General features: G+C 43.0%; 1 protein-coding gene across 1 annotated transcript in view; it reads right to left on the bottom strand.

Moving 5' to 3' along the window:
• LOC141203898 (uncharacterized) overlaps nt 1-16,343 on the bottom strand; it is a 252,388-nt gene extending 236,045 nt beyond the window's left edge. The window contains exons 1-5 of the mRNA XM_073663871.1: nt 16,262-16,343; nt 8,406-8,555; nt 8,097-8,276; nt 7,891-8,014; nt 7,714-7,811 (exon numbers count right to left, since the gene is read on the bottom strand). Coding sequence (XP_073519972.1) covers nt 7,714-7,811; nt 7,891-8,014; nt 8,097-8,276; nt 8,406-8,483 — 480 coding nt within the window. The 5' untranslated portion in view covers nt 8,484-8,555; nt 16,262-16,343. The remainder of the gene's footprint in view (nt 1-7,713; nt 7,812-7,890; nt 8,015-8,096; nt 8,277-8,405; nt 8,556-16,261) is intronic.
• Nucleotides 16,344-16,818: the final 475 nt, after the last annotated feature.

The raw sequence follows: 16,818 nt of genomic DNA on the forward strand, positions 1-16,818 counted from the left end.
AGAGGAGTTCCTTGAGGGGTCTAGTTTCCAAAATGTGGTCACGTGTGGGGGGTTTCCACTTTTAAGGCACATCAGGGCCTTCCCAAATGTGACATGGCGTCCTCTAATTATTCAAGCAAATTTTACATTCAAAAAGTCAAATGGCGCTCCTTCCCTTCCGAGCCCTGCCGTGCGCCCAAACAGTAGTTCTTCCCCACATATGGGGTATCTGTATGCTCGGGGGAAATTGCACAACAAAGTTTTTGTTCCATTTTTTCCTGTTACCCTTGCGAAAATAAAAAAATTAGGGTCTAAATTAAAATTTTTGTGAAAAAAAGTTAAATGTTCATGGTTTTCTTCCACATTCCAAAAATTCCTGTGACTCACCTGAAGGGTTATTAACCCCTTCATGACCTTGGGATTTACCGTTCTTTTGCATTTTCGTTTTTCACTTTCCTTGTTCCCAGAGCCATAGCATTTTTATTTTTTGGTCAATATGGCCATGTGACGGCTTATTTTGTGCGGGACGAGTTGTACTTTTAAACGCCGTTACTACTTTTACCATATCGTGTACGGGAAAACGGGAAAAAAATTCCAAGTGCGGTGAAATTGCAAAAAAAAGTGCAGTACCACAGTTGTTTTTTTTTTTTTTTTTTCTTTCCACGTTCACTGGATGCTAAAACTGACCTTCCATTATTATTCTCCAGGACATTACGAGTTCGTAGACACCAAACATGTATAGATTCTTTTCTATTTAAGTGGTGGAAAAAAAATCCAAAATTTGCTAATTTGCTTAAAAAAAAAATGGTGCTATTTTCTGAGACTCGTAGAGTCTCCATTTTTCAGGATCTGGGGCTGGGTGAGGGCTTATTTTTTGCGCGCCGGGCTGTCGTTTTTATTGATACCATTTTGGGGTAGATACGATGTATTGATCGCCCGTTATTGCATTTTATTGCAATGTTGCGGCGACCAAAAAAAACGTAATTCTGCCGTTTGGAATTTTTTTCTCGTTACGCCGTTTACCGATCGGATTAATTCTTTTTTAAATTGATAGATCGGGCGATTCTGAACGCGGCAATACCAAATATGTGTATGTGGGGTTTATTTTTTTATTTTATTTTGAATGGGGCAAAAGGCGGGTGATTTAAACTTTATTTTTAAAAAAAAAATTAATATTTTTAAAAATTTTTTTAAACTTTTTGCATGCTTCTATAGTCTCCATAGGAGACTAGAAGCAGCAACTGCCTGATCGCCTCTGCTACATAGAGGTGATGAACAGATCACCTCTATGTAGCAGTAATGAGGATCGACCGCTAGGTGGCGCTCATAGCGGTCTTTACATGAAACCACTGGGCTCTGCAGCAGACCCAGGGTTGTCATGCCGACCCATCGGTGACCCGCGATCACGTGACGGGGTCACCGATGGGCGGGGTAAGTGACGCGCTTCCGGCGCGGCGCTGTTAAGTTCTGCTGTCAGAGATTGACAGCAGCATTTAACATGTTAACAGAAGCGGGTGGATCATGATTTTCAACATTTTCTTCACATTTCCGATTTTTTTTCACCAAGTAACGCATGTCATATCAAATACATTTTACCACTATTATGAAGTACAAGATGTCACAAAAAAACAGTCTCAGAATCAGCGGGATCCTTCAAAGCTTTTCAGAGTTATAACCACATAAAGTGACAGTGGTCAGAATTGTGAAAATTGGCCCGGTCATTAACGTGCAAACCACCTTCGGGGGTAAAGGGATTAAGGGAACTTCACAGACTCTCCCAGCTATAGGTGATGCATCAAGTTTATAGAACACATAAATTGCTATTTGATCGTGGGCTGAGACCACATTCACTGTGCTAGATGTAAGACAAACTCAGCAGACTTATTGCATATGCTTTGCTCTTGTTTTAACTTGGAATCCTTTTGGAAGGGCGTACAAGACACTATAAACAGAATTTACTTAGTACAAATAGACGTCACTCCTTTGGTATGCATATTGGGTTTATTAAAGATTTAATTATTGATGAATATGGTAAATCTGCTGTTTCTCAAATGTTATATATGGCCAAGAAATTAATAGCTCAACACTGGATAACCGACCAGACCCCCACAATCCCAGAATCCATAAACAAGATTAACTTTCTCCTAAACTTGGAAAGAAATATCTCAAGAGAAATGCTATCACTCAATTTGAAAATCGATGGGCCTTTTGGATTGATAGATCCGGTTGTGCTTCGCGAGAACTGCAAAGATAATGTCTAGGTCTCTTTTAAGCTTCTAAATCCTATAATATAGAATTCCTGACGGTATACATGTGATATCGATGTTATTTGTACTATATTAGCAAATGACGAAATACATTATACATTCTGACAAATGGTACAGTTGGGCTCAAAAGTTTACATACCCCGGCTGAATTTTTCCTTTCTTCGCCTTGTTTCAGAGAATATGAATGATAACAAAAAAACTTTTTCTCCACTCATGGTTATTGGTTGGGTGAAGCCATTTATTATCAAACTACTGTGTTTTCTCTTTTTGAATCATAATGACAACCAAAAACATCCAAATGGCCCTCATCAAAAATTTACATACCCCAGTTCATAATACAGTGTATTGCCCCCTCTAGCATCAATGACAGCTTGAAGTCTTTTGTGGTAGTTGTGGATGAGGTTCTTTATTTTCTCAGATGGCAAAGCTGCCCATTCTTCTTGGCAAAAAGCCTCCAGTTCCTGTAAATTCCTGGGCTGTCTAGCATGAACTGCATGCTTGAGATCTCTCCAGAGTGGCTCAATGATATTGAGATCAGGAGACTGAGATGGCCACTCCAGAACCTTCACTTTGTTCTTCATTAGCCAATGACAGGTCAACTTGGCCTTGTGGTTTGGATCGTTGTCATGTTGGAACGTCCAAGTACGTCCCATGCGCAGCTTCCGGGCTGATGAGTGCAAATTTGCCTGCAGTATTTGCTGATAACGTGCTGTATTCATCTTTGCTTCAACTTTTATCAAGTTTCCTGAGCCTTTGTAGCTCACACATCCCCAAAGCATCAGCGATCCACCTCCGTGCTTTACTGTAGGAATGGTGTTCCTTTCATCATAGGCCTTGTTGACCTCTCTCCAAATGTAATGTTTATGGTTGTGGCCAAAAAGTTCAATTTTGGTCTTATCACTCCAAATTACCTTGTTCCAGAAGTTTTGAGGCTTGTCTCTGTTCTGTTTGGCGTATTGTAGGCGATATACTTTGTGGCATTTGCAAAGTAATGTCTTTCTTCTGGCGACTCGACCATGCAGCCCATTTTTCTTCAAGTGCCTCCTTATTGTACATCTTGAAACTGCCACGCCGCTAGTTTTCAGAGAGTCCTGAATTTCAGCTGATGTTATTTGTGGGTTTTTCTTTGCATCACGAACAATTTTCCTGGCAGTTGTGGCCAAAATTATTGTTGGTCTACTGACCGTGATTTGGTTTTTACAGAGCCCCAGATTTTCCATTTGTTAATCACAGTTTGAATGCTGCTGACTGGCATTATCAATTCCTTAGATATTTTTTTGTATCCCTTTCCTGTGTTATACAGTTCAACTACCTTTTCCCGTAGATCCGCTGACAATTCTTTTGCTTTCCCCATGACTCACAATCCACAAACGTCAATGGCTGGATGAAAGATTCAAGAGTCCGTCTGGATCCCAGAAACTCACTCAGCTTTTATGCACACACACTGATTTCAAGCAAACAGGTCACAGGTGAGGATGTTACCTTTAGTAGCCATTCAAACCCATTTGTGTCAAATTCTGTGCATGTTATCAGGCCAAAATAAACAGGGTATGTTAACTTTTGATCAGGGTCATTTGGATGTTTTTGGTTGTCATTAAGATTTAAAAAGAGAAAACACAGTAGTTTGACAATAAATGGCTTCACCCAACCAATAACCATGAGTGGAGAAAAAGGTTTCTTGTTATCATTCATATTCTCTGAAACAAGGCCAAGAAAGGAAAAATTCTGCTGGGGTATGTAAACTTTTGAGCACAACTGTATATTAGCGGTCATTCCAGCCTCCCTATCCTTTACTGAACCGTGAATCTACTTTACTGGTTATGTTGCACTTTAATATATCATGTTGTATTGTGTTGGGGCGGGAGGGATTGGGGACTTGTGGGGATACTTTTGTGTATTGTAAAATTTATATACAAAAACTTACAACTAAAAACATCATAACTCAGAGGCGGCAGATCTATCTCATGTGTATTGGGACTGCCGGGAAATTAGGGAATTTTGGGAACCAGTTAACACATTTGTTGCTGAGAGGCTGAATATTGTTTTGTCATTTCATTTTTTTTTTATAGGAGTCAGGATGGATTTTCCTACTAAGGATCTACTTACTTCACAGTTATTATCTGCAAGGGGTTTTATTTTTCCTGTCCTGATCTGGCTGTAAACCACTACAATGACACTCTCAGAAGCATGCTGGACCAATTAGCGCCCCTCACCCTCAGAACCTCTAAACACAGAGTAAAACAGCCCTGGCTCACACCCCAAACCCGATTTCTCCAGCGATGCTCTAGAAGTGCCGAACGCCTATGGAGGAAAACTCGGACACCAGAAAACTTTATCCACTACAAATTTATGTTAAAAACATATAACTCTGCCCTTCACCACGCCAAACAGACCTACTTCACCACCCTGATCTCCTCACTATCCAACAACCCCAAAAAACTCTTCGATACCTTTCACTCCCGCCTCAGTCCTAAAGCGCAGGCCCCCACCACGGACATTTGTTCTGAGGACCTGGCCTCCTACTTCACAGAGAAAATAGACACCATCCGTCAGGAAATCAGCTTCCAGCCACAAAGTGCCGTGACTCCCATTCCTTCCAACATCCCCTCTGGATCCCTCTCCACATTTGACCCAGTCACAGAAGACGAAGTCTCCAGGCTCCTCTCTTCTCATCCCACCACATGCACCACTGACCCCATCCCCTCACATCTACTCCAGTCTCTTTCTTCAGTCGTCACTACTCACCTAACTAAAATCTTCAACCTCTCCCTCTCTTCTGGTATCTTCCCCTCCTCCTTCAAACACTCCATCATCACTCCATTATTAAAAAAGACCTCTCTTGACCCTTCCTGCACAAACAACTACAGACCAGTCTCCAATCTTCCCTTCATCTCTAAACTCTTGGAGCGCCTGGTCTACTCCCGCCTTACCAGCTACCTCTCCACTCACTCTCTTCTAGACCCATCACAGTCCGGCTTCCGCCCTCTACATTCTACAGAAACTGCACTCATCAAAGTAACCAATGACCTTCTGACAGCAAAACGTAATGGTGACCACTCTTTGCTCATTCTTCTTGACCTCTCTGCAGCCTTTGACACCGTTGACCACCACCTCCTACTCTCTATGCTTCACTCAATCGGCATAAAGGACACTGCTCTCTCCTGGTTCTCCTCCTACCTATCTGACCGCTCTTTCAGTGTATCGTTCGCTGGCTCCACTTCTTCCCCTCTTCCTCTCACTATTGGGGTTCCTCAGGGTTCAGTCCTTGGCCCTCTTCTCTTCTCTCTCTACATCCCCAATTGGACAGACAATCAGCAAATTTGGTTTGCAGTATCATCTTTATGCTGATGACACACAACTATACACCTCATCCCCTGACCTTACCCCCGCTGTACTAAAGAACACCAGTGACTGTCTGGCCGCAGTTTCTAAAATCATGTCCGCTCTCTATCTGAAACTCAACCTCTCAAAAACTGAACTTCTTCTGTTCCCGCCATCTACTCACCTCTCTAAATCTGACATCTCTCTCTGTGTGTGGCACCACAATAATGCCGAGCAAGCAGGCGCGTTGCCTGGGCGTTGTGTTTGACACCAATCTCTCTTTCACCCTCCACATACAATCTCTTGCCCGCTCTTGTCGCTTGCACCTGAAGAACATCTCTAGAATTCGCCCCTTTCTCACCTTGGAAACAAAAACCCTCACTGTTGCCCTGATCCACTCCCGCCTTGACTACTGTAACTCTCTCTTAATTGGCCTTCCCCTCACTCAACTTTCCCCCCTCCAGTCCATCCTTAATGCTGCAGCCAGGGTCATCGATCTGGCTAATCGTTACTCAGACGCTTCAGCTCTGTGCCAGTCATTGCACTGGCTGCCCATGAATTATAGGATCCGATTTAAATTGCTTGTTCTCACCCACAAAGCTCTCCACAGTGTGGCACCCCCCTACATTTCTTCCCTCATCTCTGTTTATCGGCCTACCCGTTTTCTATGCTCTGCAAGCGACTTTCGACTAACATCCGCACTAATCCGTACCTCCCACTCCCGGCTTCAAGACTTCTCCGGAGCTGCACCTATTCTTTGGAATGCTCTACCCCAAGAAATTAGGATGAACCACAATTTACACAGTTTTAGGCGCTCCCTAAAAACACATCTGTTTAGGGTGGCCTATCACGTTCCCTAATCGAAGTCCTTTTATATTCTTATAGCCCATCCCTTATTTCTCCAAACATAAGTCTCCACCGAACCCAAAAGCACTACAGATACTGGCTGGTGAGTAGCTCATGCAGCCTCTATCTATCCCTCATCCCCTCAAGATGGCTGGACCATCCTTGTAAATAACCTATTGTACTTTGTCACCCCCACCTCATTGTAGATTGTAAGCTCTTAGGAGCAGGGTCATCATTATTTTTGCTGTAATTATTGTATTATCTTTAGCTATGTTACTTATGACTGTTGTACATGAACCTGTGAATTGTTAAGCGCTGCGGAATATGTTGGCGCTATATATATAAAGATTATTATTATTATTTAAGAACTGGATAACTTTTAAAAATATTTTTCTAACAACAGCTTAGGCAAAGTTGCACATCCCAATAAATGAATAGCTGGAATAAGTAGAAGCAAAGAATTTAAGATATATGGGCAAGAATTATTGATTGAAGGGTTTTCTCTTCTTTTCTCTTCTCTGGATGGGGGGGGTGTCAGGGAAGTGTTTAAATAGAAAAAGAAAGGAGAAAATATATATAATTGTATTATATTTCTTGTGTTTTTGTGACTATGGTTTATATTTGAGCATATAAATAAAAAGGACTTGGACTGGTGTCTCGTCATAAAAGCAAGGCCCACCATACATATTTTTGTTCACATGATTTTCTATCTTGTCAGCAAATTTTACGTACGCTGTCATTTTGCTTTGCAGTTAGGGATCTGTGAAGGTAAGGGTCAGCATCTACTAATCCCTTGTAGTAGGGTGCGTTCTCCGGACTGTAAGCTCTGGCCGGAACATGTCTCACTCCAACAGAAGGACTGTCAACGCTCAAAGTAATGAGGACAGTTTTGGTTTAGCAGGAGAAGGGTGACTGATTGTGATATGACCGGACTACACCGAAGATAAGATAGCCACAGCCGGTGACTGAGAAGAATCTGTGACTTCTCTGCATTTAGTGGTCACTACTCACCTGGGTAGTCATATGTAGGAATCTCCTCTTTACATCGCTCATCACCCCTCACATATGTCTCTGTAGTATTAATATGGGTCAGATCTTCACCCTGAAACAAATATTGTAAAAGTCACAGACAGATGGAGAAGTCCCATCTATGATCAGCTCTAATCCTGCCATCTCCACCGTTCTCATTACACAAGTATAAAACATATAATCCTGGTGGATAAAACAAGACTGAGCACAAGACCTTCACAGCCGTCTACACATCATAGGGGAGATCTCATGACACCTTCTCTCCATCTACCTGATGGTCCTGAGGAACATTGGGATCTTCTTGTTTACAGTCCTGTGGAAGAAGAGGACGGGGACATCTCTCTGGTGTTGTCCTCTTACTGGATAGATCTGGGGGAAACACATACAGGGACTGAATTCATTCTTTACATACAGATAATTATAGGCCGTGTGTATTTAGTCCTATTACCTGGTGATGTGAGGGGCTGGGGAACCTCCATCATGATGTCCTTGTACAGATCTTTGTGTCCTTCTAAATACTCCCACTCCACCATGGAGAAATTGACGGTGACATCCTGACACCTTATAGGAACCTGACACATACAATGATACCGTCATCCCCCGATCCCTCCATAGCGTTACTGTATAATGTCCCAGCATTCCCAGCAGTGTCACCTCTCCAGTCAGCAGCTCAATCATCTTGTAGATGAGTTCTAGGATCTTCTGGTCATTGATGTCCTCATGTATGAAGGGGTGAGGTGGAGGCCCCGTGATTGGGCTCAGGGGTCTTCCCCATCCCTCAGACACAGGGTCCTGACAGCGCTCACTAGAGGTCTTCTTCACTACTGTGTAATCCTGGTTATGGAGAGACACATTAATAAATCTCACTACAGACAATTCCAGAGTCCTCACCTCTCCAGTTCTGTCCATCTGTTATTCCCATAGATAAGAATGATGTAATGTGACGTCATCAGAATCTCTCACCTCTCCAGTAAGCCGGAAGAGGATCTCTACGGTGAGGTGTAATATTCGCTCTGCCATCTTATATCTGTCCATATCCATCTTTGTTGGGTAAATCAGTAAAATTCCCTTTTGTAGAAGATATTCACTGAGAGGATCTGATATTGTAGAGACCTGAATGAGAAAAAGATAAAAATGTAACATCATAAAGAATTCAGTGTAATAATACAATTTTCTTCTTTACAACTAGTAATAAAACCTATATATTTTAGGCCACAGACAACAAGCAGTTTCTTCCTCGGAGTCTGCAGCTGAATACGTTTCTCATAGACTCATCTTCCACAACGCTAATTCTCGTCTCACTTTCACTCACTGGAATCGGCATTAGCAATACTGCAGGAGATATTCATTTCACATGACATGAGAAATAACTACTTCATGAGGAGGATGACATCTTTATCTTATAAGATGGCTCTAGACACATATTTGGCCAGAGTCCGTCACTGACTACATCATCACCGACTGTCTATATGAATGTTTCCCGTCTTCCCCAAACTGTAATCTTCTATTATCATGTCTGATTTACACACAGAAGTTTGAGGCTTTTATAAAACTTTCTTGTTTGCACAAATACCACGGACATAAATTATTTGATACCAAAGTCTCCATGTACAGTATTTTATGGGGTTTATTTCTGGCCTTAGGTTTTCCTATATTACAAGAAAAACACCAGAAAAAAGCAGATATTAAAATGTTTCAAAAGAAAATTGGCACCAACAATTCTTGTAAAATGAAAAAAACATGAAAAAGCATAACCCTGGACTCTGATCTCTCCTTCAAACCACATATCCAAGCCCTTTCCACTTCCTGCTGACTCCAACTCAAAAAAATCTCCCGGATCCGCACATTCCTCAACCAAGAATCTGCAAAAACACTAGTGCATGCCCTCATCATCTCCCGCCTCTACTACTGCAACCTCCTGCTCTGTGGCCTCCCATCTAACACTCTCCCACCCCTCCAATCTATCCTATAATCTGCTGCTCGACTAATCCACCTATCCCCCCGCTATTCCCCGGCCTCTCCTCTCTGTCAATCCCTTCATTGGCTCTCCATCACGCAGAGACTCCAGTTCAAAACCCTAACCCTGGCTTACAAAGCCATCCACAACCTGTCTCCTCCATACATCTGTGACCTAGTCTCCTGGTACTTACCTGCACCCAACCAACGATCCTCACAAGATCTTCTCTACTCCCCTCTTCCCACAATTGCATACAAGATTTCTCCCGTGCATCCCCCCTACTCTGGAACTCTCTACCCCAACATATCAGACTCTCGCCTACCGTGGAAACCTTCAAAAGGAACCCAAGACCCACCTCTTCCGACAAGCCTACAACCTGCAGTAACCACCGCTCCACCATACCACTGCACGACCAGCCCTACCCTCACCTACTGTATCCTCACCCATCCCTTGTAGACTGTGAGCCCTCGCGGGCAGGGTCCTCTCTCCTCTTGTACCATTTTCTGACTTGTATTGTTCAAGATTATTCTAATTGTTTTTGCTATGTATACCCCCCTTTTTCACATGTAAAGCGCCATGGAATAAATGGCGATATAATAATAAATAATAATAACACACATTTGGTTATTTTTTAACACATTAAACATTTGTTGTTTTTTTTTAAATAACTCTTTTGGCCCCAGAACATAGATGTGCACCACAGGGATGGCACAGGTGCAGCCGCAACAAAAACACTGGCAGCTTAACCACTTGCTGCTGTCCAAAACAAACATGACATCTAACAAGGTTTGAGAAAGTTCAGCTGAATTCCCCTCCTCCCTCAAGTACTCGATAGTATGGGGCGGCCTAGTTACTACGATACTTAAATGCCTAATAATGGTGTCTGGGCCTGCAATCCACGAAAGTCTATTAGGCCGGGCCAGAGGCAACGTCCAATAAGCTACCTTTTAATGCCCCCATACACTTTAGACTAAAGTTACATGAAAGCACTGATTTCGGGGGGTTTGGTCGACTATATAATGTATTTGGGGGCCTCCCGACAGATGATGTCAGGACAGAGAAGGATCTGACATCCTGAATTTCAGAGGTTAATCCGTTTGTTCTTCCTGTAGATAATCCTCCGCTAGAGGAGTCTGGAGGCGACTCTCTCATACTGACCACAGGAAAGCTGGAATATTTGTGTATGGGGGAGTCAAGAAAGATAGCCGTCTGCTAAATGACCATTCAGCCAACACTTATCTCATGTGTATGGGCCGTTAGTATTACACAGACAGGCAGTGATAATACACGGCACTACAGTAGTACAGTGCATCACCTGAGCAATCAGAGGCTTGTATGGTGTATGATCGCACTGATGAGAGTTGCTTAAAAAAGTTTTAATATGAAATAAAAATATCACAGTTTTACCAGCAAGAATTCGTCACTAAAGGGAAAACACATTCACTGCACAATGTTAGTTAAGTCACATCCATAACTTTATTATACTCTATTATCCTATACACAATGGCGTAGATAGAAATCACAGGTCCCACTGCAATAGCTGAAATTGATCCCCAACCTCAAACAGAAAATATATATATATAAATGTATTTGGAAGAGTCATATCTCCTGACTCTGCAGATCACATGCTGCCATTGTACTTGGCAGACCCGGACCAGATGGTATGGAGATGAATGAGGGAGACGAAAGTCCAAAAGTAAACTTTTCTTTACTTAACAAGATCTTGATGATTAGTATATACATCAGATAGTAGGCACAACACTGTGTGAGAGATGCCAGTACCGTAGGAACATTATACTGTGTGGGGGACAAGAAGGGGACATTGTACTACGAGAACAATACGTTTCACAGTGGCATAGATTGAAATCACAGGGCCCACAGCAATAGCTGTAATTGGGCCTCTCAACCTCAAAAGGAAAAAAATATCTAGGCATGTTTGGAAGGAGTCATATCTCCCGACTGTGCACACCGCATGCTGCTATTGTACTCGGCAGGCTCGGACCAGATGGTATGGAGATGAATGAGGGAGACCAAAATCCAAAAATAAACTTTTCTTTACTTAACAAGAACTTAATGAGAATTATATACATCAGACATCAGGCACAACACTTTATGAATTCTTCTGCATTCATGCAGAGTCACGAGCTTTCTGGGTAAATGTGGCAGTACATAAGTTTTATTACAAGCTACAACAGTCCAGTAAACCATTATGGGAAGGTCCATTATCCCCTGTGGGGACCATACGGGTCGAGATGTGTTGCTACGGCCCCTAGAGCTACTCTCAGCTCCCAGTTCATTTGTGAGGACCTCACTGGCTGAGGTGCATCTTGTACGACTCCTCATTAGTATAGTACGCTCAAAATACATTCAATGAGGGCCACACACTCCTTGCTGTGACACTGCATTTTCAACTCTCTGTAGAAGGACTCGTGTCCCAGTTTGGCGACACTGTAACTTCCTCTCTACTATAGACAATAGTTTGCTTAAATCCTCTTCCTCTAAGATAAGGAATCTATGCTTAACTTAATCCCCTTTATTTAGGCCTTCTGCCCCTCAGGGCAAAGTTCTGCACCATTTAAGTAGGTCTTCTGGCCTGTGCTAAGAACCTCATCCTGCTGTTCACATTAAAGTTTTATCTCTTTAATTAGGCCTCCTGGTCTTATGCCCCCTCCCCCCAGGGTGAAGTTCTATACTGTTTAAGTAGACCTCCTGGCCTGAGCTAAGGACTTCTCCCTGCTCTATGACTCCGCTATGCTCCCTGCCTGGTATCTGGATTCACACTGCCATTATAGCTTTCCTTCAGAACATTCAATCTGATGTCTCCCTCCTGTCACACAACACCCTATCAATTCAAGTCTGCAACCAGATAGAACAAAGGTCTGTATTTCTCACTTACTTATCCCTATCTGACTCATCACCAGGAAATTGTTCTAATGTACAGTGTCCATTTTAGGACATGATCAGATATCAAAATCAAACATCAGAATGATGTCAGTTTGAGGCTAAATACCCTGTCTGAGAACTGATTTTGATGAGTGATTCTGACGAGTGACTTTTACATTCCTGTGTACTCATATAGCTCAGAACGAGGGATCCCACACAGTATGATGGCCCCCACAGACCCAACACTGTATGATGGCCCCCACAGCCCTTCACTTAATATGATAATATGATGCCCCCACAATTCCTGATAGTTAACAATAAAAACACACACACACACAACTCAACCAACCCTGTTCCTGACGAGCGCTGCTCCGGTCTGTGTAGTGTGAATACTGAGGCTCCGTACTACAGGTGGGACGTAGTGACGCCATTGTGCGGAGTCTCAGACTCACAGGCGAAGGCTGAATGGTGGATTGTGGAGCTTTAATCTCCCCGATTCACTATTCTATTCAATGGTATCACCATCATGGAAATGTTGATATCGCTGAAATTGTGATGATGGGGAAGGACAAGGTGCCTGGTGCCGAGTCACACTGAGCTTTCTCAATTTATGGGCATTAATAAATACTATAATCAGCTGTGGGGTAGTACCATAATGTGTGTAGGGGGCAGTACTGTGAGAAACCTCTCTGAAGTAAAGTTTTAAACCTTTATTAAATATATGCATTAAAATCTGGACTAACAAATATATACTTAAAGCTAGCAAAATTATAAGGTCAATGGCTTGTTGTGGATGTAAACACCATTCTAAGGCTTTGTGCCCACGATGCAGAAATGCTGCTGATTTTTCCTGAGCGTTTCTGCATCTCCCTGGCAGAAAAAACGCATGTGGATTTTACATGCATTTTTTTTTGTCAGGTAGAAGCGTTTGTGAAGCGTTTTTCACATGCGATTTCGCATGCGCGTGATCAAGCGCTTTTCAAAGCGATTTTAGCATCACTTGGAAAAGTGCTTGACAACTTGGTCACACAATATAAATCCATGCAAACAGCATATATAGTGTGACCAAGTTACGATGCTGCAAATGCAGCATCAATAGTAAAAAAACCAAAAAAAAACCCATTATACTCACCTTCCGATGGCCCCCGGTCTCCTCAGTGATGCGTCCGGTATCTTCGGTGGCTCCTGGTGCTCTAAAAAAGACCTTCCATGACGTCAGTGGTTGCGTGAACGTCACATGACTAAATGACATCACGGAAGGTCCTTGCAGACCACCACCGAAAGCCAAGGAGATAGCAGCGCCGCTCAGAGGAGACCAGGGGGCGCCGAAAGGGAGTATAAGGTTTTTTTTAATTTTAATTATTTTTTAACTACAGGTACTATGGTACCCGGGTCTGGAGGAGAGTCTCCTCTTCTCCAGACCCGGGTACCATCCGCGTGTAGTCATGCAGATGTCACGCGGTCCAATGCAAGTCAATGGCGGCAAAAACGCCACGATTCCGCAAAATAATTGGTAGTGCTGCGGATTTTTCCGCAATGATAATTCGCAGCGGAAATTTCCGCAGCATGTGCACAGCACATGCAGATTATCATTGGGGAACATGGCAGACCTTCTACCAAACATTTTTTTAAGCGTTTCCGCCGTGGAACGCTTAAAAAAACGCATAGTGGGCACACAGCCTAAGAGCTGATTCCTGTTACCCCAGACACAATTGGGGATTCCTGTGGGTGAAATGATCTGTGCAAAAAGAAATTGCTCAGAACAAGAGCAATATAATAAGGAAAAACATCATTTACAACAGACTCCAAAAACGCAGTTATAATAGATGGGCAATGAATAGAGCCACTAAAGTAGTAGATAAAAAATTACGTTATGATTTACTAATCAAACATTCAGAGAAGTAAGTAACCTTAGATAAAGCCGTACAGCAAAGAATATAGCCAGATTAAAGGAGTTATTAACAAATACCTTCCCATGTTATATATTGATAGCCAATTAAATCGGATTTTACGAGATGGTTGTTTGTTCTCGGCCCCGACCCTTTCACAACTCCTGTCTCCTGTTTAATCCCAAGAGAAGCCGATAATGAGAACCTGCCTTACACCTCTGGGTTTTCACCAATGCGGCATTGATGAATGTCCACCATGTAAATATGCCGAACACAAGAAATAGGTTTAATCACATTAAATAAAAACATTTCATTAACCCCTTAATGGCCCAGGGCGTATTAGTACTCACCAGGCTGTCACCCCCTGTTCAGTGTGCGCTCCGGCGCTGAGCCCGCACTGAACCGGGCACATGTCAGCTGACATGTGCCAGTAAAAGCCGTGGGTGGAATAGCGATCCACCCGCGGCTGTTAACATGTTAAATGCCGCTGTCAATCTCTGACAGCGGCATTTAAGATCGCCGCGCCGGAAGTGCGGCATTAGCCCCGCCCATCGGTGATCCCCTCAAGTGATCGCGGGTCACCGATGGGTGGGCATGACAACCCTGGGTCTGCAGCAGACTCCAGTGGTTGTCATGTAAAGATTACTATGAGCGCCACCTAGTGGTCGGCGCTCATAGTACAGGAGCATTTCTGCTACATAGAGGTCATCTGCTCATCACCTCTATGTAGCAGAGGAGATCAGACAGTTGCTGCTTCTAGTCTCCTATGGAGACTATTGAAGCATGCAAAAAGTTTAAAAAAATATTTTTAAAAATATTAAAAAAATATAAAAAGTTTAAATCACCCCCCTTTTACTCCACATACACATATTTGGTATCGCCGTGTTCAGAATCGCCCGATCTATCAATATAAAAAAATAATTACTCTGATCGGTAAACGGCGCAACGAGAAAAAAATTCCAAACGCCAGAATTATGTTGTTTTGGTCGCCACAACATTGCAATAAAATGCAATAACGGGCGATCAAAACATTGTATTACCCCAAAATGGTATCAATAAAAATGTCAGCCCGGCGCGCAAAAAATAAGCCCTCACTCGGCCCCAGATCCCGAAAAATCGAGACGCTACGGGTCTCGGAAAATGGCGCCATTTTTTTAATTTTTTTTTTTTTAGCAAACTTTGGATTTTTTTTTCACCACTTAAATAAAAAAAGAACCTATACATGTTTAGTGTCTACGAACTCGTAATGACCTGGAGAATAATGATGGCAGGTCAGTTTTAGCATTAAGTGAACGTGGTAAAAAAAACACTGTGGAATTGCATTTTTTTTTGTAATTTCACCGCACTTGGAATTTTTTTCCCGTACATGATATGGTAAAACTAGTAATGGTGTTTAAAAGTACAACTTGTCCTGCAAAAAATAAGCTCTCACATGGCCATATTGTCCAAAAAATAAAAACGCTATGACTCTGGGAACAAGGGGAGCAAAAAACGAAAATCCAAAAAACGGAAAATCCCAAGGTCGCTAAGGGGTTAAACAATGGAACGCCTGCAGCAGTGAATTTGTAGCATATGGTATTCAGTGTCTGGGATGTAATGTCAGATATGTCATAAGGCAGAGAATTAATGAGCAGATAGGAGACCCCACTAATCCCGCGGCCATTAACCCCTCCAACGATTCCACACATTTCCTAAGAGAACACAATGGGGACTGGAAGAACGTTCAGTTTTGTGGCAGTGAAAGGGTAAATAGCTGAGGTGGAGGAGAGATGGCGGAGGAGCATTGCTGAACCTGAAGGTAAATCCATCGCACCGGAGGAATACAGAGAATATGGGGGCGATTATCACCAGTATCTACATCACTGTGCGGGAACTAGGAGAGAAGGAACGGCCATTGTGTGAGGACGTCTCTGGGCTTCTGTCCTTCATCCTGCAGTCGTCTGAAGGGATCTAATGTGGACGGGAACCAGCGAAGCCGCATTCTGTCCTCAGCTGTTACCTCACTGTTCACACCACACAGAGACCCCCAAAAGAGCCTCCGTGCTGAAGGGGTTAATGCCCCCTGCCCCAGTAATGGGGTCTCCACATACCTCCACCTGCAGAGCCGCCACCACGTATATGGCTGTTGTGTGCGCACAGGACCTGTGATGAGGTCACAGGAGGGGAGGAGTCAGGGGTCACATGATCAGGGGCCTCAGTGGATGCACGGTTGAGCCTAGAATGTATGGGCTCCTGTCAGGTATATACACTGCTCAAAAAAATAAAGGGACCCCTGAAATAACCCATCCGAGATCTGAATGAATGAAATATTCTCATTGAATACTTTGTTCTGTACAAAGTTGTGCTGACAACAAAATCACACAAAAATCATCAATGGAAATCAAATTTATTAACCAATGGAGGCCTGGATTTGGAGTCACCCCCAAAATTAAATTGGAAAAACACACTACAGGCTGATCCAACTTTGATGTAATGTCCTAAAAACAAGTCAAAATGAGGCTCAGTATTGTGTGTGGCCTCCACGTGCCTGTATGACCTCCCTACAATGCCTGGGCATGCTCCTGATGAGGTTGCGGATGGTCTCCTGTGGGATCTCCTCCCAGACCTGGACTAAAGCATCCGCCAACTCCTGGACAGTCTGTGGTGC

Source organism: Phyllobates terribilis, unplaced genomic scaffold (assembly GCF_046119375.1).
Source record: "Phyllobates terribilis strain yellow unplaced genomic scaffold, ASM4611937v1 Scaffold_130__1_contigs__length_5004896, whole genome shotgun sequence".
Lineage (NCBI taxonomy): Eukaryota > Metazoa > Chordata > Amphibia > Anura > Dendrobatidae > Phyllobates > Phyllobates terribilis.